At 42.2% G+C, this 24,894-nt stretch overlaps 2 protein-coding genes across 3 annotated transcripts; both read right to left on the bottom strand.

The window, feature by feature from the left end:
* Positions 1-159: 159 nt before the first annotated feature.
* On the bottom strand, positions 160-14,453 carry LOC128454782 (segment polarity protein dishevelled homolog DVL-3). Its single transcript, XM_053438321.1, has 15 exons — positions 14,222-14,453; positions 12,246-12,315; positions 9,577-9,692; positions 8,828-8,940; positions 7,850-7,985; positions 6,879-6,969; positions 6,704-6,773; positions 6,335-6,474; positions 5,592-5,668; positions 5,398-5,465; positions 5,158-5,307; positions 3,634-3,765; positions 3,068-3,235; positions 2,660-2,863; positions 160-1,464 (listed from the first exon to the last, which is right to left on the bottom strand). Exons 1-15 carry the CDS (start codon positions 14,380-14,382, stop codon positions 1,106-1,108), a joined length of 2,055 nt encoding a protein of 684 aa, XP_053294296.1. The 5' UTR covers positions 14,383-14,453; the 3' UTR covers positions 160-1,105.
* Positions 14,454-16,503: 2,050 nt separating this feature from the next.
* Positions 16,504-23,181, bottom strand: copb2 (COPI coat complex subunit beta 2). 2 transcript variants are annotated; one of them, XM_053437420.1, is made up of 22 exons: positions 23,051-23,181; positions 22,468-22,605; positions 22,258-22,344; positions 21,911-22,037; positions 21,639-21,787; positions 21,380-21,526; positions 21,135-21,234; positions 20,890-21,032; positions 20,476-20,675; positions 20,226-20,336; positions 20,046-20,134; positions 19,853-19,959; positions 19,596-19,739; positions 19,267-19,397; positions 18,950-19,157; positions 18,685-18,795; positions 18,336-18,550; positions 18,094-18,232; positions 17,790-17,927; positions 17,614-17,685; positions 17,285-17,467; positions 16,504-16,978 (listed from the first exon to the last, which is right to left on the bottom strand). In XM_053437420.1, exons 1-22 carry the CDS (start codon positions 23,051-23,053, stop codon positions 16,883-16,885), a joined length of 2,838 nt encoding a protein of 945 aa, XP_053293395.1. In that variant the 5' UTR covers positions 23,054-23,181; the 3' UTR covers positions 16,504-16,882. The 2 variants fall into 2 exon arrangements, with proteins under 2 accessions (XP_053293395.1, XP_053293394.1); XM_053437419.1 differs by having other exon boundaries at positions 17,285-17,473.
* Positions 23,182-24,894: the final 1,713 nt, after the last annotated feature.

Consider the following 24,894-nt stretch of genomic DNA (forward strand, 5'->3'; position numbering starts at 1 on the left):
AGACTGCCTGACCTTCACATTCCTGCTCGTGGACAGTCTGGAATCTGCTGCTTTTAAACGCAAATATGACCTGCGGTAACTAGGTTTCAAAGTGCAGTTTCACTCACACACACACACCAACAACACCAAAGCAATAAAAAACAACGCAGAGCAGCACAGTTAAGTCATAAAACTATATTTATAAATAAAAAGACATTTTTTCCTTGATAAAAGAGTAGTGTGAAAGACATGGTAGGATTTTTTTTCCACTATACATTATCACAAGACAGAGTCAGAAAATGCTCTGGTTAACAGATGAAAATGCAGCAGTGTAGTGTAAAAATGACTCTGGAAGCTGGATGCTCATGTTAAGCATTAGAGAATGAAACTAGTTGTGACCAACTACGTATATATAATTAAACAAATGCATTCTTACAGTAAGAAGGACTGCGATTCTCTTGCACTACATACAATTATTTCCATTTCTTTCTCTCTTTTTAAGTCAAGCAAACATTTAAAAAGTCTGAATAAGGTCAACAGTTAGTGTTCGTTTCGGCTTTGTTACAGTTTTTTTTCCTCTCTCGTCTTGTTAGGGGTCAGCAAGTGGGAATTGAAAGATTGGCTTCTTTTTTTTCTCTCTTTCAGTTTTGACGTGGACAGGGGTGGGGGAGGACAGAGAATGCAAGATAAGGAAGGCAGAGAGGAGGAAAGAGTGAAGAGAAGAACAAATGAAAAACATCCATGTAGAAAAGCGCTGACTCATCCTCCCCTGCCGTCCGTTTCCACCGCCTCCCTCCCTCTTTCTCTCTCTCGCTTTTTGACCTCACACAAACTCTTCCCCACCAAGGAGCGTAAAAAGGAGAAAGGCTGCTTTGGTTCAATCTTGACTGAGGGGGCTTCTTCACTGAAGAAAGTATGGCCACTACTATAAGGAAAAAAGCAAAAGAGAGGGGGAGCATTTTCTCTTCGCACACACAGCAGGATTGGTTCTATTCAGGAAATTGGAATCATAGCGTTGGGGTAACAGGACCTCCCGTCCTGTCACGCTGTCCTTCTCATTCTCATTCTCACAACGTCATGAGAAAACCCAATCTGCTACTTTAATCGGCCTAAAACCTGCATTACATCACATCACATCAACGAAGAATTCTCCGGCGTTGCCCACCGCCATGCGCAGAGACTGGCGTGATCCAGTGATCTCAGGGGGTGCAGAGGCGAGCTCTCTGCCCGGTGGGGCACCAGGCGCAGCTGTAGACAAGTGTGGGGGCTGGGGGGGCAGGCCAGGGGGGCCGTAAACGAGGCCAGGCCCATAGGCTATGGAGTGAGAGTTGGCGCTGCGGTGGCTGACAGAGCTGCGGACGCTCCGCTCACTGGGGGGAGCGACCGAGCGCTCGCTAGGAGCTCGGTGGCTCCTGATCTCAGGTTCACTGCCACTGCCGCCGGACTTCCGCCCCTCGTTTTTGCTGCAGTTTGAACCACTGCTTCCTGTGGACAGAGGAGAAGACATGGTACTTATTATCCAAATGTGACATTAAATTAAAAAAAAACGTACCCTTTTTTATATTATATCTGCATGACCTACATGAGCCTCTCCCTCCCACCTGGGTGCCAGTGAAGTGATGCAGTCAGTGCTGACCCAGTTTGTGGGAGACACTCAGGAGAGCTTCATGACTAACTCAGACATGGTCACAGAGAATGATCTGCCTTCACCGGCCTCATTTTGCTACCACAAACAGCCTGTTGGCTTTTACAGCAAGTTCTTCAGAATAATGAATGAAACCATAACAGTTGATATGAATAAAAAGGACTATAGTGCTAGAGTTGCATGTTCCGTGAAATTATATTAAATCCACAGAAATGAAAAGATTTTGTAGGAGTTTACTTGAGAGACAGGTGTGGTTTGTTAGACTAACTCAGCACAAACATTTCAAGCAGGAAAAACATGAAAAGCAATGAAGCAAACTGGTATTTTCATGTTGTATCTTGTTAGCTAAGATATTCACCAGCACATTCAAATTGCCGTAGTGTGCAGGCATTAAATCAGGACAGAACACATGAGATGTTGTGTGCAGTCAGTGGGTCCAGCTGTTGTTGGTCAGCAAACACTTCAATTGCGTAAGCAGACTGCTCCTAAAACCACAATGTCTGGTTTTCTATTTCTACACTTTCAATACACAAAATGCATCATGAAAATAAGGCAGCTTTGGCGTGGCTGGAAGACATATTTTTCACTCTCAACAGAGCCAGACTGTGTCCCGTTAGTCTTTGAAGTACTATAACTCAAACACGCACTGGACAAGTTACTGTATGGAGACATTTGTGTTGATATGCTCATCTGGCTCTATGTAGAATTCCTCTCCCTCCTGAGGCCCCTCTGTCCCTCATTAGAAATGAGAGAAGGCCATTCTAATTGGGAAAAACCTTGAGCGTTTGCTACAGATAGATTGATTAATATCCTACTATTTGAAAGCTTTCAATAAACATTTTTATAAATATTTGTTTGTGAAGACACAGATAACTCTTCACCCAAAAGATTGATTTTGGATGGATGATTTTCCAATATTCAACATTGTATCAGAATAGTTTCAAACAACTACAACACTTCCCCTTCTCTTGAGATTGTTTTTCAATACAACTATACTGTTCATGTGATGAAACTTCCTGTTCAGGCTGCACTCACCACTCTGCTGGCTTCCTGCACTGCCAGCGCCTGGTCCACCTTTGAAGGGCTGTGGCAGGTCGTAGGGATGCGGGATGGGGAACTGGTAGGGCAGGGGCATTGGCCAGGGAGCTGCCCCTGGGTGGGGGAGAGGGGGCAGGGTGTCCTGATCTGAGGCACCCCCGCTGGAACCATCGTGATCATGGAGAGACAGGTGGGTCATATCTGAGGGAGGAAAGAGGAAGAAACAATGACGTAGACTACCGCAGTAACCACCCACTTCTATTATATATGTGTCCTCCTTTACAACAGTGCATTCAAAAGATGTGGCAGGAAATAAAACTTAACCAACAAACTGTATAGCATTTTAATATTACTGCTCACACTCCAGGCAGATCTTAGCAAATGAAGGCTGCAGTTTGCACTTACTGCCACAGAGGTCTCCAAAGACGTAGTAGCACTGCTCAGAGAAGGTAATCTTGTTCACAGTGTGTCGGATGTAGCCGGCCTTCAGCAGGTTGCTGGCATATTTGCGGGCTTCGCGGCGATCCGAGAAGCCTTCCACGTGATGGAAGAGCCAGTCAACCACATCAGAACCTGAAGACCAGAGACGCGCATTCATAAAATGTGAATTCTGCAGTTTTGCTTAATTTTTGCTGTGTCTTGGCCAGCAACAACACACAACAGTACATATACATTTTCTGTATAAATGAGCAATGAACCAGGAGATCTGCCGACTTCTCAACAGGCAAAACAAATTCATGGCTTATTAGCACAACTGTCATTAAACGGCTGTTGCCATGAAAACTTGTGATGGTGCTTCTTCATAAAGACAAAGAATAATTCTAAACTGGAGTAAAAAGCTTTATGTCGTCACTTTAGAATTGGGAGAACCAGTCTAAAAACTAAATGGAGAGAATAAAAGAAGATGTGAATGCATACTAATGAAGGACATTACAAATGCAAGGCCATGTCCTCCGCTCTGACAGACGTACCGATAAAGGCATTCGCGATGGTGATCTTGAGCCACATCCTGTCCCGCACCTCCAGACCTGACTCTGGGCAGGCCATGGCCTTAGCAACTGTTGCCATGTCGCTGTGGATGGAGAGGTGGAAGTCATCGAATCCTGGGAAATATCAAAGAACACGCGATCAAATAAACACAGCAGCTGAACCACATTCTCCTCACAGAGCTGAGATACTCTGGCTAACCATCTGACGTCGAACATATTTACCACTGAACCTGTTTGGAAAAAAATATGTTATTCTCCTACATGTATAAAAACAGTTGAGAGCTTTTTGTTTTCTCCCCCTAAAACTCAAAATGAAAAAGTAGCTGAGTGCTGTTATCAGGACAACTACAAAAATCTAAGTCTGTTTAGGAATAGTATTTGGTTTCCTGTGGTCTGGAGTGTAGTTTGTGTCCCTTTCTGCCTTGACGCAAATCAGGCAAGATCAGGTTTGATCTCTGTTTGAACTGGACCACGACTGAGCCGGTCTTGACAAATCCCCAACAAAAGCCTGTTCAAAGTGAATTAAATGTTCTCCTTAGAACATTATTATATCTTACGTATCATCTAACTGAGGATTATTGCAGTCAAATAATGTGCTGTAATTCACTTATTAAAGTTCCGACTTCCTCTCTCACTGCCTCATTTACCTCCCGTTCGACCTTTTCTGAGCGCTGCACACGAGACAGTTTGACATTGGATATAACTTCAAGGAAAGTAGATGTTTTCATTGAAGATTAACAATGCTAGGTTTCATTGTTTTTTTGTAGTGCTTTTTTCCATAAAAAATAACCCACACCAAAGACTAACTCTCTTTTAAACTGTAGCTACACTTTTTACCCTCTTACCCAATTATCCACAGCACAAGATAAATATGCAATTAAATTTGAAAAATGGTGACAGAACCAGCCAAACCTCTCTTTTAAGTGTAGAGATATCGCAGATATTTACCAAAAGCATGTGATCAAGTGCAATTAATGTTCTTTCTGAGAGGGAAAATCCCCCAAACTTGATCAGAAAGTCTCTTAAGAGTGGAGGTATTTCTCCAGAAAGAAAGGAGAAAAAAGCATCAATGTCCTTCCAAAGATTACAGGGAGGATGAAAGTTGTGAGTTATGAGTTACTGAGCAGATGGAAGCTGTGCGGCCGAGCACAGTAAAAAGCTGGAACGGAGAGAAGTTGCAGGAATGCAGTGAAAGGGCAGGGCCACAGTTAACAGAGATTTACTAACACGCCAGAGGAAGATAGTGATATTAGCGCAGTTTTGGAGGTTGGAGGGTTTGTGTTTGTTTTTAAAAATGCACATCTTGGCATATAAACTATCCTGTAGGACTTTATACCTCAGAAGAACAGTAAATATAAAAGATCCTATTCAGGGTAGATACTGAAAAAATAAAAGGGAATGGAATCCACGACTAAGAGCTAAAATACAACGTGTTGAGTTGTTTTGAACAAAAGGTCTTTTATTAAAGGCCACAACATGCAGCCCTCAGTGGGCGACAGGACTCACGTTCAGTCTCAGGGATAGAGCTGCTGATGGAGGAGCTGGTGGAGGTGACAGTGCTCATGGAAGGGCTCATGCCATACGGAGGGTACACCCCGGTCATGGCCGCCGTGTGGGACACCCATGCAGCTGGGTCAATGGGCCGGATTGGCTCGCCTGTTGAAATGAAAGGCGTGGAAGTCATTTGGGAGTTGGTGACCGTATTCGAGCCAGAGTAACACGATGGAAGAAGAATCAAATACTCACTCCTTGGCAGAGCAAAGCAGCCACGAGGATTTGGGTCCCAGCACTTAGCCACAGTGAGAGTAATGGGGCTGGTAAAAAACACAAGCAAGTTTACACCCACATTGATCTAAAAACAAACTGAAGAGTCTCAGCTGCACGATTTATGGAATATTATGATTATCTGGACAGAGTTTGTGCTAATTTGTGCTGCTCACCCTGGCTTGTGCACGATGTCTCTCAGCACTCGGACTGCATCGTCATTGCTCATGTTCTCAAAGTTGATATCGTTCACCTACAGGGATAAAAAAATATATATATCAAATCTGATACTCAAATGATGACAAACCTCACACTCCATTGTTCTCTGTATAAAGAGGTATAACATTTTCACAGCCAGTCCATTAAATCCAGCTGCACAGAGCAATTAGCAAGACTGGCATTGTTTCAACATGAGGTCCCATATAAGAGCCATAAAGTAAAGTGAGGCACAAAAGAGATTCTTAACCATGCAATACAGAACTTTTACTGATAGTATGTGAGTGAGCCCTGAAACGTAAACAAGCATGGGATAGAGGAATAGATAAAGAGAAAAAGGTTTGTAGAAATCTTTAATCACATGTTGTGTAGTGACATAATGCTAAAAGCATTTGTGGCATTGATTAGAAAAACGTTTATTGCTCACACATTACTAAGTCTTTCCACTTCACTACAGGTGCTGGCACTTACACACAACATGCAGCTACCTACACTGGAGAGGCTCGGATCGGCTCCGACCACATCTGAATCCACACACATGCTTGACTCACAACAAACGTTTAATAACAGTTATGCTAATAGGACATGAATTTGTTTTGCCTGTTGAGAAGTTTTGCCCTGGTAACAACCTACACACATTGTTCATTCTCTGTCTGTACTCTTTCTCTGTCTCAACCCCCCATGCACACACAAAGACACACACCTGCAACAGCATGTCCCCAGGCTCTATGCGTCCATCTGCAGCCACAGCTCCTCCCTTCATGATGGAGCCAATGTAGATTCCTCCATCTCCCCTCTCATTACTCTGACCCACAATACTGATGCCCAGGAAGTTGTACTTCTCTGTGAGGTGGAGGGGAACAAACGAAGCAGCAGGGATTTAATTAGGAATTAAAGTAGAACAAATTGTTAACATTTGTGTATCTTCCGGTCTAGTGAAAGGACTTTTTGAAATCTGGCTCAATGGGTGACAGCACAAGGAAGCTTATTAAGGAAAATAGGCAGACTACATATTTTTTCATTCAAATCCATCATGTTCTGTGTAGGACTTCCGAATAGTTAAGTCACTTACCCATGTTGAGGGTGACGGTGATGATGTTCAGAGACATGGTGGAGTCTGTGATGCTGCTGAATGACGACGACTGGAGGGAAGAATGAAATGGGAGGAAAGCAAATAAATACATTTTCTTAAAGAGATTTAGGTAGGATTTGCAGTCCTGTACTTCTAAGTGTGAGCCTGGTCTCACCCTGTCAATATTGGAGGCCTTCGGTTTCCGTCGACGACGGCGGTGTCGTCGCATTAGACGAGAGGAGCTCTGTTCGGTGGAGCTGCTAAACCTGAAACCAGAAGATATTTAGCATTTGAGTCAACTTTACACAACACTTCAATGCTTGATCTCATCATGACTAACTATGCCATGATGTGATTATGCTCACTTAAGTACAAAGCAAAGATAGATATAGAAGCAAAAGAAGAGCTTAACGCTGGAGAAAGCTCTTGGCAAGGAAAGAAATCACGTTTGGTATAGAACTTGTAATGTGTCAGCTAGATTGCTAAGTAAACAGCTGTTAATAATATGCTATGCAGCAACAGCTAAACTTAAATATAGCTCTTTAAATAAGAAATTAAACCATATAATTTCAGTTATCTTTCTACCTAAATCAAGTTTACAATCCAGGACATAATCTAACAAAAAGTACTTGTACCGAACCATAATCATAATCAAATTGTCATGTAATTTGTGTAAATGTTGTATGTAAACCTCCCTGTTCCGCACATAACTTTAGTTATATTTCCATAATAAAGTTATGCTGGCCAGGGGTCAGGATGGCTTTAATCGTTTCTGCGACAGCATCCAGTTAACTTAATCTAGAAGTTATGTCCTGACAAAGCCTCAGTTGGCAACAGTATCAAGACATTTTGTTGAGGCGAAAAAAATCAATTTCATTCTGCAGCAGAAAGAATCTGTAAATAAGGTCTATTAGAGCTGCAACAACAGGAAAGGTAATCCTGGGAGATGCCTAAAGGCTGAGAACAGCAGAGGCTTTAACGTGGGTTGCAGATATTTCTACGAGCCCTGGAGGAGATCCAGGGGGTGACCACAAAACCGCGAGACAATTAGTCTGTGCTAATCTCTGCCAAAAGTCAGCATCTGTAAATGTAGATGCTTTCCTCCAGCCAGAGAGCTTTTCTGAGTGAACAAGCTAAACGTCTGACCTGCTGGTTGCGTCGTCATCCTCCGAATCAAAGCAGGAAGTGGACTCTAACTCGCTGCTCATGAAGGACGAGCAGCTGTCATACTCTGCGCCTCCGCGCCCCATTGCCCGCGATGAGACGCCATTCTGCCTCCCAGCTGCAGCAGGACGACATCATGATCAGAATGCATGTGACAAATGGAAATTAAGTTCTGTTAAAAAAATTCACAAAAAACAATATGAAAACTGTATCCACAAATCAGACTAAAATAAGAAACTAACTGAGGTCAGTTTGTCATGGGTCAGACTCTTCTTTCCATCTAAATTCATACTATAGCTACTAAAACAGTGACAGCACAAACCCAAGGATGTAACTCTAACATTTCTTAGCAAAGGGTTTTACATTAAAAGGTTTTAATTGTGCAAATTTGGGAGAATCATTGTGAAAAGGTAATCAACTCCTTGAACAAAATTCCAAAAACATTAAGTAAAACGAGAAACATAAAAAAAATTAAAAAAAACACAAAAGCTGTTTTCAGACATGTACGGAAAAAACTTCTATGGGGATTTTCCTCGAGCTGAATGTGAGGTCAAAAGAGTCCTAAACAGATATTCTGGACATTTATCAGAGCTTTTAGTGCCATGTCTGGAAAATGTCTGAGTGAGCCCACTTGAGAATACAGCAGGAAAATGAACAGTGAGCGAGTTTACAAAGTTTCTAACTTGCGCCAGTAGCAAACCAGAAAAAAATAAAAACTACAAATGTCTCAGGATGGGAAAGAGGTGTCAGATACTGTACGTAGAAGAAAACACTGACAACAATGTCAACTTGTTTACTTCTGCAAACTAAAACATTTTCCCGATGTTGTGATCGGGCATGACCCGAACAATCTTCCACTGTGTTCATCCCATATGAAAGTCCAGAGAATGCCCAGACCGAATTCTCCAGACTTTTTCCGGAGTCCATGTCTGAAAACAGCTTAAGTTACAGTTTTCTGACCGTGGTCGTTAGTTTTTTTCCGTCTTGGCCTCTCCTTCTCTCTCCGTTGCGACACAATGGAGCCGGTCTCTGTGTCGTTGTCCAAACTGTCTCGACCGCTTGCTGCTTTCCCACTTCAGACAGAGCGATAGGACAGGGGAGAGGGTGGGCATTAAAAAAGAGAAATTCAATCGATCAACATCAGTGTAGCAGTCAAGTCCATTTCAAGTTTATATAAAGTACTACTTTTTAAAATCACATCATAAACTGTATCAAATGTAAACGCTCTGCCTTAGTGTGGTTGAGGATTCACTCTGGGGCTGAAAGAAATTGGAGTTGTTGAATGTGTCTTTTACATACTTTACACTGATTTACTTGAAGATAAATGTAAAAGCTTTTAACAAATACATTAAAGAACTAACAGACTCGTTAGAGCGGGCATGACAGAGAAATCTGTGCTCTACTTTACCAAATCAAAAGTTACAAGAGATTTATTTCCAGCATGAAGACTTGTTTGATAATGGCTGGATTATTTTTCCTCCTCAGCAGTCACAAGGTATCATTCTTTTTCTATAAAATTTGCGGTTTCCTGTGAAACTGAGATTATTAGAAAACACAGATGGGTTCATTCAAGACACATACATAGAGCCAAACAAAGTACACGTGGCATCTCTGGCTCTTTCACACACCCACAGAATCAAGAGTTACACAAACTCGCTCTTTTGCACATTAGACAAAGATGCCACAAGTCTTCTTTTGAGTGTACTGACTGATAGGAAGGTGGTCTAGAGTCTCCGATGCCCCCGGTCCTCTCCAAAGGGGGGGTCGGCTCTATACTATCTGCAACTGAGCCGGTGTCTGTGTGGGCCCCGTCTCCCGAGACCAACTGTTAACAAAGAGAACAGAGAATCAGGTCAGTCTGAGGGGTGAGACAAAGACAGAGAGGGAAGAGAACACATGAAGACACAGAATAAGTGGGCACAGGCACACGTCAGGGCACTACTATATTTACACTACACCATATTCAGGATATCTTGTTGTACTATCACAGCCTACAGCCTGAACAACATTTACAGGTGGTACGTAAACTATTACTACAAAATAAAAACAGCCAATAGCTACAAATGGGCTCTTACTTTGGGGACTAAAAATGCTTCAACAAATACTAAAACCTTATTTGCCTTCTCCTAATTTCCTGCTGACAGAGCAAAGCTGTCCAGAAGCAGCTAACGATTAAAGAAAGAAAGAGAGAAAGAAAACATAGAGTCAAGAGTTGTGGTTTGTCTACCTGACAGCGTTGCCTGAGTTACCACAGTGTGGGAAAAAGTGGGCTCCAATGGGCCGTGAGCGCTCAGAGGAAATTATTTCACCAGCACATTTTAATATTAGCACATTCAGCTGTTTACATTTCCACCTCTTTTTAACTTCCAACACATTTCAGGGAGCATTTTCTAAACCCCGTCTAATGTGGTTCTTAAGTTCTGTAGCATCTTGGCTGTTGTCCATAGCTGCATTTGCTTTTGCAACTTAAAATCTAACTATCTGCTCTTTTAGCAGCTTGAAGGGGGTAAAAAGATCAAATTTGGTAGGAGCTGATATAATAGCTGAACTATATATATTTCAGTGTATACTGTATCTTTTCTGTAGAATAATAATTACAAAATAAAGAAACGCAGCTGTTTACTAGATTCCAGGGCAAAGAATCATGTTCAGTTTTTTCAGAACACCAGGTTCATTTTCACAACATGTGTCTAGAGTCATATCTCATGTTATCCTCACCACACCCATGAAATCTATCAAACATTATCTCCATAGTGCTTAGCTGTACCATTTCTGAAGCCAAACTAAAATAAATTTACTTTTTTTTTTACCCATCACAGTTTCCCCACAACCCCAGGTGATCAACAAGATGTGTTATTTCTGTCCTCCCAAAACATAAAGATGTTCAGATCATGAGACTGAATGTCAAGAAGAAGCATTAAATCTCCACCATAGAGAAACCAGACTCTTAAAATATTTGGCTTTTGTGCACCGTAACGGATTTTTACTATGAAAGTTTTGAAAGGGAAGAAAATGGGGGATGTCCAATAACAAAGGAAAACAACAGAAGATTAATTGTATCATACTGGAACTGGGCAACTTGTCTTAAACGAGATATATTAAAATTAATGACCAGTTCAGAAATAATACAGCATACTATTGTTTTAAGACCGTAATTAAATAAGTGTAATTATTGTTGTAACGATCTGCCGTACAACTAATAATGTTAACCCTTCTCAGTTATATCTTTAGATAGTACACATACGCACTATCACATTTGGAGACAACTTCAGTACATTTCATTTTTACAGCAGGACAGTTGTAGCAAACTAAGGTGTAAAGATTTAAATAGGCAATATACCTTTGTGAGCTGACAATAAAATAAACATGGCAGACTCGGGGTGCTGGCCCATTGTGATGATGTGGTGTGATGCTAGCGAGCCAGGCCCCTGGACCCCAGAGAGCAATCAATCAAGCCAACAGAACGGTGGAGACAAACAAATGGACACAACGTAACAGGAATAACAGCTCCTTGTACACGGAACATTTCAACAACCCCCAAGAGATAAACATGTTCACTCACTCACACACACACAAGGAGGGGACAGGCTTTGAACTACAGCGAACCAAACCTCTGCACAGTCTAATGAAAATGACCACAAGAGAGGGTTACATTGGAAGGAGCACACTGGATAACGCACACCAACATGAAGCGATAACACTGTTTTGATGTCCCTCAAATAGGATCTAATATAAGAACACTGTATTAACCAAATGCATAACCCTTTCAGATTATGACACACAACATTCTTTCTCTCAACTTTGTTCTCTCCTTTCGTTAAGATTCAATCTTCTTGTTAGATTGAAATGCAGTGAAGCTCTTTGTTATGGGGTGTTTTCCTCCTATCCTGTGATTTCACTTGTTCTTAATCCAATTTCAACGTCGTCAAGAGAGGAAGGCCGACTGGGCACCAACACCAGATGTCTCTAATTTTTGTGGAGATGGGAGGATTATTGCTTAGAGCCTCTAAATCGGACACTACATAACGTTAGCTCGTGTATGTATGTGTTGCATGTGGTGACTAGCATATCCAATCATTAATAAAATAAAATAAAAACTTTGAATCACAGAAAAAAGGTGCTTAAAAACACAAAAAGGAGAAAAAGATCACGCTGTTCATGTCTGTGTTGCTCCTCGGGTCATTATGTGATAATGATATTATCACGCAGATGCATGGAGCCCCTCCCTAGAGATGGAGTAGGGTTGTGACTGGCCGGCAGATGGGAATCTCTGATATATATGCATACACGCAGTTGCCCCACAGACATGGTGAACACAGAGAGAAACAAACAAATAAACAAACCAGAGCAATGACTCCGGGATGTACGTTAAACCTACCCATGACACCACACGTCCATTAAAACAGGGCAGCTTAGCGTTGTCATCGGATATTTCCTCCTTCACCACCCTGTAAAGAGAACAAAGCTTTGTTTCAGAGAACCTTTACCAACACAAAAGCTCTCAGGGCAATAAAACATGTGGCTGTATTTAGATGCAATGGAGATGGGCGAAACTTCCGCAAGGGCAGACACTGAAAACTGGGACGACCAATGCTGACTTAATAGTGCACTCACTACACTACTATTTCTCTTCCAGAAAAACAAGATATACTGCGTAAACAAAGTGCCTATAGAAAACCTCAGAGCAGAGTATTGTGTAGCGACAGAGGGAAAACAATTGAAATGTCCTCAATGCAGAGATAAACTGCTCCTTGATACTTTGTAGACGGTAACATGAAACTATGGTTAAGAAGAAAAACAAATAAGTTAGGAGAAACTATTCAGCATGCTGCCCTGTATAACAAGTGGATGTGGAAAATGAACCAGTGATAATTGGCTTATTAACATGCATGATCTGCTTACAAATTGACACAATATAACACTGTTCAAAAGAGAATCTCGAAACAATATCAAGGTGAAACCGGACATCATTATGTTTAAGAAGCTACAAGCACAGACATGGAAAACCAGTCAAAAGACGCCATCTTGGTCAGGCATAATATAACTGCCATGCCTATGGTCAAATGGTACCAGAAGGGAAATGTTGGGTCTGAGGTTAAAAACAGTCTGAGGGACATAAAGATAACCAGGATAATCATGATTCCTCTCACATGTTTCAACCAAATAATAAAATGTTTCGATCGAATAATCTACAACAGGCTAAGGCTCACCCTGTTTCAGTGCTATGACCAGAGGATGTTGCACCTTGTACAGATTGTTTAACCATATGAGGCAGATTGTGATTATGGGCTGTAAAGATAACATTCGATTGAGGTGTCAAATGGTTCCTCTCAACCACCTTGTCACTTCAAGCAAACAAATCAGGCACAAATGTAGCAATTGCCTCAAGACTACAGGTCGGGACAGGAATGGTTGTGCATCTTGGTCAGTGGGAGTTTCTGTCAGGATCTCTGTTTCAGTCAGGCAGGTTGCTCAACCTAAATCAACACAGGTTGGAGTAAAGGTTTCACCATCTAATATACAGGATTATCCAGAACACTCTTCACAATATGGAAAAGATGGGCCCCTCTCAAAACATTTCTTCCCCACTTGCAAACGTCCAGGAGTTGTTGCCCCACCCTGGAGTTTGGAATTAGCCAAAAACAACTTTGGAAACCTGGCTTAGCGGTTTAAAAATAGTACATTTGCCCGTTTCCCTGCTGAGCAGGAGTCCCTGTCTGGAGGCACATAAAACGTCTACTTCTCCAGCCTCGTTTAAACACAAAGGGACGTGCTCATAAAGCTGCCACGGTGATGAACAGGGCATTCCTGTGTTCAACTCCGCATTCCTTGGGCTAACAGACAACAACAGCGGGGGCCTGCTGGACTCACTGAAACTGGCCGTGTACATTCTGACATTAGCATGTTAGCACATTAGCCTGGTGGTTACTGTAGTAACTGGTTGTTATCAGTTCAGTCAAACACTACCATGTTCCCACTTTACCTAAAATGGGTCACGGTGCCAGCCAGGGTTTTCTCTGGTGTCCGTTAACATGACAAACACCAGGCTTGGTGTGACAAAGTCAAGGCACCCGAGTCGCGTAAGCTAGCCGCACCAGCAATGTAAACAAACGGGGTCAGGACGCTGAGCAGAGCTGCTAACGCTGGGAGCTCCGTCGCTAGCAGCTAACAAAGGAACGGCAAGGCAATGAGCTAGCTAATGATCAGCAGCCAGGTAACGTTAACACTGATGACAGGCCGGCTGAATGAGGCAGTAACCAAGTTAAGTGTTAATGTAGCTGCTGTAGCGTGAGGAAAACCCCGGAGCCTAATGTCGACTCCATGTTAAACACGATAAACCCATTGGACAGTTACCCGAAGTCATCATCCATAGATTTGAAGAAGAATTTGTAGTTCGGCTTCTTCAGGACGTTTTTGAAGTCTGCAAGAGTGCATTTGTCCGCCGGCACGGACACTTTCACCAGATACGGCGTCTCCTGGTCGTCGAGGTGGTAGATAATCTTGGTCTCCCCCATCTCGGACTGCGGCTGAGGCGAGGCAGGCAGGGTGCATCAAGCCGAGGGCCCGGCAGGCTCCCTCTCGGGCCCCGACTCCCCGTGGCGCTGGCGGCGGCTGTGCCGTGGTCTTCCCGGCTCTCCCCGGCAGACCGACTCGCTGCGTAGCCCTGGTTCTCGCTTCTCTACGCCAGCTCGCCGATGCGACGCTACGCCAGCCTTTTAAATTCGAGGAAGCACCTTGCTCCACCGCAAAGCGTCCGAGCCCCGTCCGACGATTTGACTGCGTCAGTTCCCGTTCGTACCAAACTTCCGACACCGCAGTGGAGGCTGAGAAACGAGTGGAAAACCGTGAGAAAAGGCAGGAAGATAATCGGTATCTGGCGGTTCTGGTTCCTCCGCTCGCCAGCTGCAGGCTCCTACTTTGTTGCACACGAACCGCACACAACCGTCCGAGCCTCTCTCAGAAGTGCGCCACCTACAGGAGAGGAGGAGAGTGGCAGCTTTGCAAGGCCTGCTGCAGTGCATACAATCAACAGAGGCGGTCCTACTGAGCGGGGTATGGGGATGGGGGGGGGGGGGGGGGGGGTGCACCTACGCTGCACCTACGCTGCAGGTATAAGGTTATATGCGGAAGTGAACAGCAAAACACAACGACAAATCTAAAACAAATTACAACTTACATATATCATTATATTTAAAGTATAGTAAAGTATATATAGTGATATTGGCATATGTATCTTTATAATTCCTGTTTCCATGTTCTTCCACATTGAACCCAGTGAACATTGACTGAGCTCGGGCTCATGATATCTTGACTAATTCTCGACCAAAGAGGAATGTCGACCAAAAGTGGCACCGAGGGACTCCTGACTTTCAGTCCTGCTACCGCTTCTACACCAGCATTGGACACATCGAGGGTGTAAGAGGAGAATGAGTGGAAATATGTACATGAATAAATGTGGATCTATTCAGCTCAAAATGTTTGTTTGACAAGTTTTTGTCGTGCACTGATTGCCTGTTGTACATAAAATTGCCCTTGAAGGATAATAAAGATTTTCTTTTTTGGACAACTTTAGTTAATCACTAGCGCGAAAAAACCAAGCAAGAGCAGCAGAGGAACCCAGCAGCCAGCAGGGGGCAGCCTCAGTAGGGCCTCACTGTCTGTCAGTGCCTGTCAGTGCTCCGGCCGTAATAACAATTTACATAATACAACGACAAATCTGAAAACACAAATCCCACAATATAAGAAATCACTCAAAAATAAAAATCTTCCTGTTAAAAACATGGACAATTTCCCCATCCAATCAGTGACAAGCCTTGTCAAAAGCAGTTACCATTCTTTTCTTTTAGAAGTTGATGCCTTTGTGTTTTGCTGTTGCGAATATAGATTGGCTGCTGTTTAATATGTACCATTCTCCTCTTGTCATTTTGTTTTATTTGTTGTTGTGTTCTGCACCTCAGGACCACCATGGTGTACAGATCAAAATTGAAATAAATGTTCTTGATAAGGAAAACCTTTAGGATGATCTAGGGTATTGTTTGAACACCCCTCAAATCTGCACCCACTCATTATCATAACACACGGCATTTTATGTGCATGAGGTGGAAAAAACGTTCATCTCATAGGACTTGATTTGTCAAGTCCCAGAAGGCTTCAAAAAACAACATGTTTTCCAAAGTGCTTTACAAAGACATAACATTCAGATAGGTACAGTAGATGGATAGAAATATAGAATTAAACAGACTTCAGATTTTCACATTGTCCAGTGTTAACTTCCATCTCATTGCTCATCTCATTGAACATTACGACTGTGTTGTCACAAAGACAAACACAAGATATTCCATTACAATGGTTGTGTTGCATTTAATGTATGACTATGAAAGACACTAGCAGACTTGAATAGGACAGTCGTCCACAACTTCATCAGCTGCACTTGTATTTGGTGGCATGCAATAGGTGTAACCTATGTCTGTTATCCTTCACATTCAGACACTGGGGATTTTTTTAACATTTACAATTTATTGTCCTCTCACGTATAATGTTTTGAAATCTTCGGGAGATAATGGTGAAACCTTGATATGAAACTGGAGCATCACTTCTCGTTCAACCCCGAGTATGAAATACTACAAAGTCAAATGTCAATATGTACAGAATCTGCAGTTTATTGGACTGAATGTAGTTTGATTTGCCAATACAGACAACACAAAGGCGAAGAGTAAATATAACATATCACTCAATGAATAGTCAGTGAAAGTGTCTGGAACAATCAATGAATGGGGTAGAAAATGGTGTTCCAGAAATAGACATTATGATCTGTCTACTTTTCATCCGAGAATAAAGTCTGACTGATATCTTCATCATCATCATCATCATCGTTGTCATCATCTACTGAAATCCTGTCCCTTCAGTATAATAATATTACATACAAATACAAAAAAGTGGGGAGAGGGGGTTTGGTCTCTTTCTTTTTTTTAAATAAACTCTCAAGTGTGCTGAGGAGCAGAGTGGTAGCAGGTCTTAATCATCTAGGAAGTCATCATCAAGGTTAACGTCTGTGGTGTCAATGTCATCCAGCTCCATGTTGTCAAGGTCCACTTCCAGCTCATCCAGAATCTATATTGAAAAGAGTGTACAAAGGACAATTATTACCAACTTAAGTGTCCCAATTGTATTTGAAAATATAACATCAAGAATAATACAACTACCAATTCATTAACTTCAACATAACGGAAAAATCACAATATATAAAAATTAAAGGTCCTTTAAACAATTGTAATAACTATTTAGCTCCAAAATAAAATGTAAAGTACAATTAAAAAATATATATAATGGAGGGATAAAACCAGCTAATGCTACCAGGTGAGCAAATGGCACTGAGGACCCAGCAGACAAATGTCTTAAGAAAAAATAAAAACCAACCTTGTCTTTGAGTGAAAATTCAGGAATTTCCTCCTCCTGTTCCTCCACTGCTGTGGGATCAGCAGACTCAGGTTGAAAAGCAACCTCAGGTGCTGCTGCTGCTGCAGCAACAGAAAATTCTGCCATTGAGGATATTAATTTCTCCTCCTCCTCTTCGTCCTCCTCCTCCTTCTTCTCAGGATCCTGTGTCTGACAGAATCAGGCAGCTAATGAATGTATGAATATCTTCCTATAGATTCTATTCAACCGTATGAGCGTGTTAGCAAAGCTAAGCCACTGGCTGAAACTGATATGCGAGTCATCAGTAATGTTGAATACTGTCAACAAACCTTTGTAGGAATGAAGGTTCCTTTGGGCTCGTATCCTACAGCCTCCTCAAGAATGTTCCTGTCTTCATTGGGCTGAAAAACATATGGAAGAGACGTTTGACAACTAATAGACAATAGAAATATTGGTTGAATACAAAATAACACCTTTTTGTCACTCTTTAAGTCATACAACTCACTGTGACAAGAGGATAGTCAGTTGCAGGTCTGGAGGTGCCCAAGCAGGTCTCTCTCAGATAATACTCGGCTGCAAAGGCTTCTTTCAATCCGGGGAACAGATTCTCATACTCTGTAGGGTCTGCTAATGATTCAGCCGCCTGCCACGAAGATTTAGTACAATGTGTCATGGTCAAGAACAATATGCACAAATAACTCTCCAGCATCTACACTGATAGATAGTTTTTCTTGATTTTTCTTCAGGAAACAACTTTTGCTGCAGCAATATTGTTTCTGGTAAACTATGACTTCAACAACAGGACTGACCTTCTGGTTGACCTTCGCCAGGTTCTCCCTCCACAATTTCACCACACGGGACACCTGGCTGGGCAGGTAGGTGCGAGCCAGGAAGGCAGCCTCAGGCAGTCGGTTGGTCTTGATCAGAAGCTCCAAACACTGATCCAGTCTGAGAAAAGAAGAGAAAAGTTAACAGTCGTCATGACTGATCCCTTTCCCTAATTTTGTTCGCTAGTGTCACCACCTTGAAGTCTCCAACATTCTATACTCACTTCCCCTGCAAGAAGTAGGTCATGAAGGCCACATTGTTCTTCCCGTCCCTCTCTGCCCCCTCAGCCAGCTTGCCCACCATTGTGGCGTTACCAGAGGCTGTGGCAAGGAGGAGCAGGCCACCGTAATCCTGGGCGTGGTGCAGACACTCCTGGGCCAGGCTGAATTGACACTTGCTGATAGCAAGCTCTGCTAGCTGCTTCCATTTCTGCTCCGACTGCAGAAGAAAGGACAAATATGAGAAATGTGTGTAACACAGAACATCTTTGAGAGCTTTTTTTGAATTGTATGGCAATGTTTCTAAATGATGAAACATCTAATTTAAAAAAAAAGAAGCTAGTATGATCTTACCTCTGCCTCCACAGCCAGCTGATAAGCAATCTTCAACTCTCCCAGCTGCAAGGCCAGCTCAAACCTGTGCTCTGGGTCTGTGGACACAGCCAGTGCCTGCTGCTTGAAACCCTGCAAAGACACAGATTGTAGTCATTATCATTATGTATCATCAGATAAAATGTTCAATCTTTTTGCAGAGTAGATTACAAAAAATACTGCATCTTAGCTAAATTAAATTTATGGAAAAATTGAATGAAAAAGAAAAGCGCTACTGTATTCTAACCTGTTTCTCCAGGAAATGGGCCACCCTGGTCCGCTGCTCTTTTGGAATTGTGGGCAACACCTTGTCAGCCATCCCAAAGTCCCTCCTCATTACAGCAGTCTGGTACTCCAGAACGGAAACCAGCAGGGAGTAACTGACAATGTTGAGCTCCTTGTCTCCGAGGTACAGACGATCATCTTTGGGTATGTAACCCAGTAAGTACATGGTTCTGCAGGGAGAGAGGGCAGCATGTTTAATAGATACACAGCAAGCAAGATGACATTTAGAAGATAGCAGGCTTTTATTCAAATTCAAGATAAATCTCTCTGTTTAATTACCTGTCCAGATGAGCAATTGTGACAATCTCTCCTCCAACATAGTAGTTAAGTCTGTTCACAGAGCTGGTGTAGATGAAGCAGTCTCCGACCCAGAGACCAGTCTTCACAATCTCCTGGATCTCTCCTTGGACCTAGAAAGAGACAACAGGGACAACAAGATTTATAAATAAATTAAAAAGGTAAGTATAGGAAAGTAAAGTAAAGAAAACATTTCATTTTAGTAAATAAATATTACCAAACTGACTAAGCTAGATAACAAGTCAATTTTAGCAAACAAATACTGAAAATATAATTCCTAATAAGGGATGTGCACACATCCACATACCCACCTCAAAGGCATCTTCAATACCATCCTCAGTCACTCCTTCATTGTTCTCATGAGAGGAAGCTACTTTATCAGCCAGATAACGCAGGATGAAGAAGGACTCCTCTGTAGCAATGCAAGCCAGCTCACCAGAGTCTGACCAGAAGATCTGAATGAATTATGAAAAAGACGAAAGGATAGTAGAGATGTGAATCAGACAAAGTAAAAAGCCAGTAAAGAAAAACAATGATGGACATTTATCAATTGAGAAGCCAATCTTACGTGTTTAGGCTGGATCTCAATGCGGCGGACCAGCTCCGTGTTCTCCCAGTCGTAAAAGGCCAGGCCATTCACTGACCTCACCCCAAGCAAGAAGCCTCCATAGATCCCTGAAGTAAACACATTCACTAACCTGGTGAGGAAAACTGTCGACTTCTGAAACCCCAATCCCACCACACATTAGTGTCCTCATTACCTTCCGCTCCAAAGTCAGGCTTGAAAGATTTTTTCTCCTTGAAATTTTTGAAGAGTTTGACGACACTGTTGCTTTCTCTGATGGCATACCTGTAATAAAAAAGCCGTTGCAGTTAGCTATCAGCTCTCTGGCAGAAAGATTAAGAGCAGGGAAGTATCTCTTTTCAAACTGCCTACTTACTCAGAGGAGTCGTGAGCCCAGGCAAACTCCTGAGCTGAACCGAAGCTCTTGTTCCTCAAAGCCATGGCAGTGTAAATGATGTACTCTCCATCTCCGCAAACCACAACGAACCTGGTGTACACACAAGTTGATAAATGAGTGAACTCTGATAGAAATCTTATTGTATATTCATCGTTTATCTGTCTGCCGAGCACAAATATTTGGAGGCTTGTGTCTGTGTGTTTGTCTGTGTGTTTCTCTGTCTGTGTACCTTCCATTAGGGTTATGCTGGATGGTTTGAGGGTAAATCTCACAACTGCCCATGTCTTTGACAGCTAGTGGCAGCCTCTCTCCATCCTTGATTTCAGCATCACCCATGGCCTTCAGATTTGCCTGCTGTACTTCACTGTGTTTGGCCCAGATGATTTTGCCATTTGTGTCCATAGACATGGCTGGCTCCTCACGACCCACCTGCAAAGCAGAAGAATAAGATTAGATGTATTTGATTAATCTATCTATAGTTGAATTGTGTTCAAAACCTAAATGTATTTTTCCTCCATATTTAGCATTTTGAATGTAAAAAGGTTAAGTAAAGCTCCTTTATTTTGATAACACACTTCTCATAATGCATTTTATAATTTAAAATCAAAAGGACTTTTTAAAAATGACTCCTTCCTCTGCTCACCTTAATAATGATGCTGCCTTCGTCGTAGCCCAGCGCCACGTTGTTGGAGCCCCTGAGGCCACTTACACACCACACTCTCTCCATGCCATAGTTCAGTGTACTCTCAAGACGGTAAGTGCTCGAGTGCCAGATACGCACAGTACCTACAGAGTGAAGAGGTAACATTACATACAGCAAATATCAGTAAGATCAAGAAAGTGAGGTGATGTTTGTGCGGAGTCAGAACAAGTGGAATTCCTCCTCACCATCCTCTGATCCAGTGATGATGATGGGCAGCTCAGGGTGGAAGCTGACACAAGAGACGTTCTGGGCGTGGCCCTCCAGAGTTTGAACACAGGTCTTGTTCTACCACACACATAGGAGGACAGTTGAAACTTTAAGATGAGGGCACAATGCTGGGGCTCTATGATCAATGTTCTGTAGTCTACGGACCTTTCCAGAGAAAGAAGTTAATAAAAAACACTAGGGGGGAATCATAATGTTTTCTAACCTGGTAGTCCCAGATCTTGACTTGGCGATCATCAGCCCCTGAGATGAGGTAGGGCTTGTCTCCTCCACTGTAGTAATCAATACAATTGACTCCTTTCTCATGGCCCTCCAAAGTGAAATTGGGAGATGAAGAACCAAGCTGCCACACCTGAAATAATCAAGTGGACATGACAGAGAATCACTGAATGTGTTTTCAGAGACTGTTTCTGAAGAAGCTGCAGCACTGTACATTAAAATCAACAACAGTAAGTGGTTGCTACCTTAATCGTCCTGTCCAGGGAGGCACTGGCAAACTGATTATTATCCTTGGGGTTAATAACAATCTGCATGACGTAATGAGTGTGGCCCTCAAACACCTGACTGCAGGACCACTTCTTCTCCCAGTCCCACAGCTTGATCAACATGTCATCTGTGCAAACACAGAAAGGCATTCATGCATTAGTGATTAACTATATGTACATTTGACAAACAAGGTAAAAGAGGAAAAGTTTAGTGCACCACCAATTATGTCATCGCAAATTCACTAGCTTACCACTGCTGGTAAGGATGTATGGCTGGGTCGGATGGACAGCGATGCAACGGATGTAGTCAGAGTGGGCCTCAAACATGTGGACCCGCTCCAAGGTGTTGTAGTTGAACACACGGATCTGCATGTCATCCTGTGTGAGGTAGGAACAAAATTCATTACCAACTGAAAATGCAGAGTAAATTATCTGGATCAGATGTCAAGTTGAAGCATAAACGATGTGATGGGAAAACATTGCTCAATATTTTACTGCGCTTAAGCCACACCAAATCAAATAAGTTAAAAATTGTACTCTCTGAGTTTATTCAAGTATACCACTGTCATGAACCCACAGATTCATGGACACAACTCACCGCTCCTGTGATGACCCAGTTCTTCCTTGCCACAAACTTAGAAGCTCTGACAGGAAGGTCACACACTTCGAAAGTCTTCACGAGAGTCTGGGGGATCAGAAAATTCAGACTTCATCTCTGACTGAATATTCAGATATTCAAAGATTGACTTTTAAACATCATTCTCCCCATATTACCCAGGAGAAGAGGGCCAGTGACTGCTGATCATACCTGTGTTTCGTGGTTCCACACACAGACGCTGCCGTTGTAGAGACTGGCCAGCATCCATGGCTCAGTAGGGTGGAGGTCCACACTCTTCACCCGGTCTGACCTGGCTGTCAGCCGCCGCTTAATGTCCAGCCTCAGAGGCTGAAAACAGGGAGGGCGTCAGTGTCTCTATGTACATTGTTCATATTCTCGGCAAAAGTGTAGCTAAGTCTTAGATGATGTTTTGGAATTATAAACACCCTGACGTCCACTTAAATACCAGGAATAAAGCAATGCTAGCTGCTAGCATGCGATGAAAGGGCCGGATGCATTTCATCGCGATAGCAATTCCATAATTGTAACTCGTACAGTTGAAACATTAGACAGCGGACTCAATTCAAATGACAGGGCAGGAATTCAAGTCTGCGAACAGCAAAGTTTAGACATGTTAGCAGCCCGTAGCCACAAGCTAACTAGCCGTTTAGCTATTAACGCCAGTGTATTGTTATTTGACAATGTATCACAGTCATTTTAGAATAAACCAGGAGACTCACAAGACTCTTACGGAAACAATATAATAAATTGAGTGATTCTGAAGGTGTCCTACCATATTGTTTCCCCGTGTTGTCGCTATAAAATCAAATAAATGTAGCGGTCGGTCTCTTAATGTGGCGATTCCAGTGAACAGGGACACTGACGTGGAACTTCCTGAAACGTAATCTCGCGTGAGCTGCGCTGAGGAAGTGGTGACGTGACATGAGGGCGGCTGCTGTTTGTCTTTGAGCTGCTCGTTATTGGAGACATGTTCAGGGCCCCCCCTCAGCTCCACCTGAGAGAGACACATGGCTGCTGACTGCAAGTCCAGAGAGATGCACAAACACAAAGACACACACAGAGAAACTTGAAGCAACAACCAAACAAAACGAAGTGAAGATGAACAAACTGGGAAAGCAGCTTAATGTTGCTTTGCACCAAAGGTTTGGAACAAACTTCCAACACACATCAGACAAGCTACCTCTTTTTTTTAACACAATTCTCTTTATTTCTTATTTCTTTCTACCTTTTGCCAGTTTTATGCTTTTATCCAAAGTGTTAATTTTATTGCCAACATGTTCTTACTGATCCATCTTATTTAATTTCTCCGATTTTGTTGTAAAGCATTTTAAACTGCATTTAATTTTACAAAGGCGCTGTATAAATCACATGTATTATGCTATTATTATCATTGTCAAATAAAGCCACCAAAGATGCAAAATTAGAAGAAATATAACAACAACAGGGACACAACACAACAGGCTTGCGCAGGTCAGTCACCTGTGAAGACCAGCATCATTTACCCCTGAACCAGCGAGGAGAAATGATGATGATAATGAAAAATTTCATATAAAATAATTAAATATATAATTGAATATAACAACATTTAAATTAAATTAAATTAAATTAAATTAAATTAAATATAAAAACAATTAAATTAAATTAAATGGCGCAGAAGCCCATTGCGCAGGAATCTCGCGCATTTTTTTAATTTTTTTTTTTTTAATTAAAATTTTCCCTGATTAAACAGTTAATAAAGTTGTCCATAAAAGAAAATCTTTAATATCCTTCAAGGGCAATTTGATGTACAACCAGCAATCAGTGCACGACAAAAATAAACCAATATATACTATGTAAATAAAACACAATATAAAAACCCTATAGACTAAATAGCAGGGGGAAATTAGCTTTTAATAAATGAATTGATAAGTCGACCAACAGAAAATTCCCCGTCAACTATTTAGATATTCTCAAAACATTTCATTCTACTTTTAATTTCCTGTTGTGTTTCTAATAATTATTAATGTTGGTGACATTTCCTTTATAAATGGGTGGAGGTTTTATTACCTCTGCTAAGGAGGTTATGTTTTCACCTCTGATTTGTCAGTCAACAGGTTTATGTAATAAACTACTGGACCAATAACCACACAACTTGGTAGAAGGAAGCTGCATGGATCAGAGATGAACCTATACGGCTCTGTTGAGCTCTACTGAGTGCCAGTCTAGTGAATGAATCTGGAATCTTCTCTCAAAAAACACCCCCCCCCCCCCCCATAGGGTTTGTAGTGCGAAGCTAATGAGGTGTTTTATAAAGATGTGATCGAAAACATCAGACCAAGTGAATCCACTTTGTTTCAGCATGAACAGAAAAAAAAGAAGGGAGTTAAATTCACCTCACAACAGTTCCTCATAGCAGCATGATGCATACAAAGAGATGTATAAAAACCTATTCATTTCCGCAGCATAGTAGGGACATTTGCTGACGTCACCACCCGTGGCTCTGTGGACAGGCAAGCCAGCATCTGAAACATCCTCCTGGATGGCTCCCTGTGTGAACAGTCAGGCGGCGGCTTGCACAGAATTTGCGTCAGGTGTGTCCCTGACGTACACGCTGCGGTGATAGACTGTGGTTAGAGT

This window comes from Pleuronectes platessa, chromosome 13, assembly GCF_947347685.1.
Source record: "Pleuronectes platessa chromosome 13, fPlePla1.1, whole genome shotgun sequence".
Lineage (NCBI taxonomy): Eukaryota > Metazoa > Chordata > Actinopteri > Pleuronectiformes > Pleuronectidae > Pleuronectes > Pleuronectes platessa.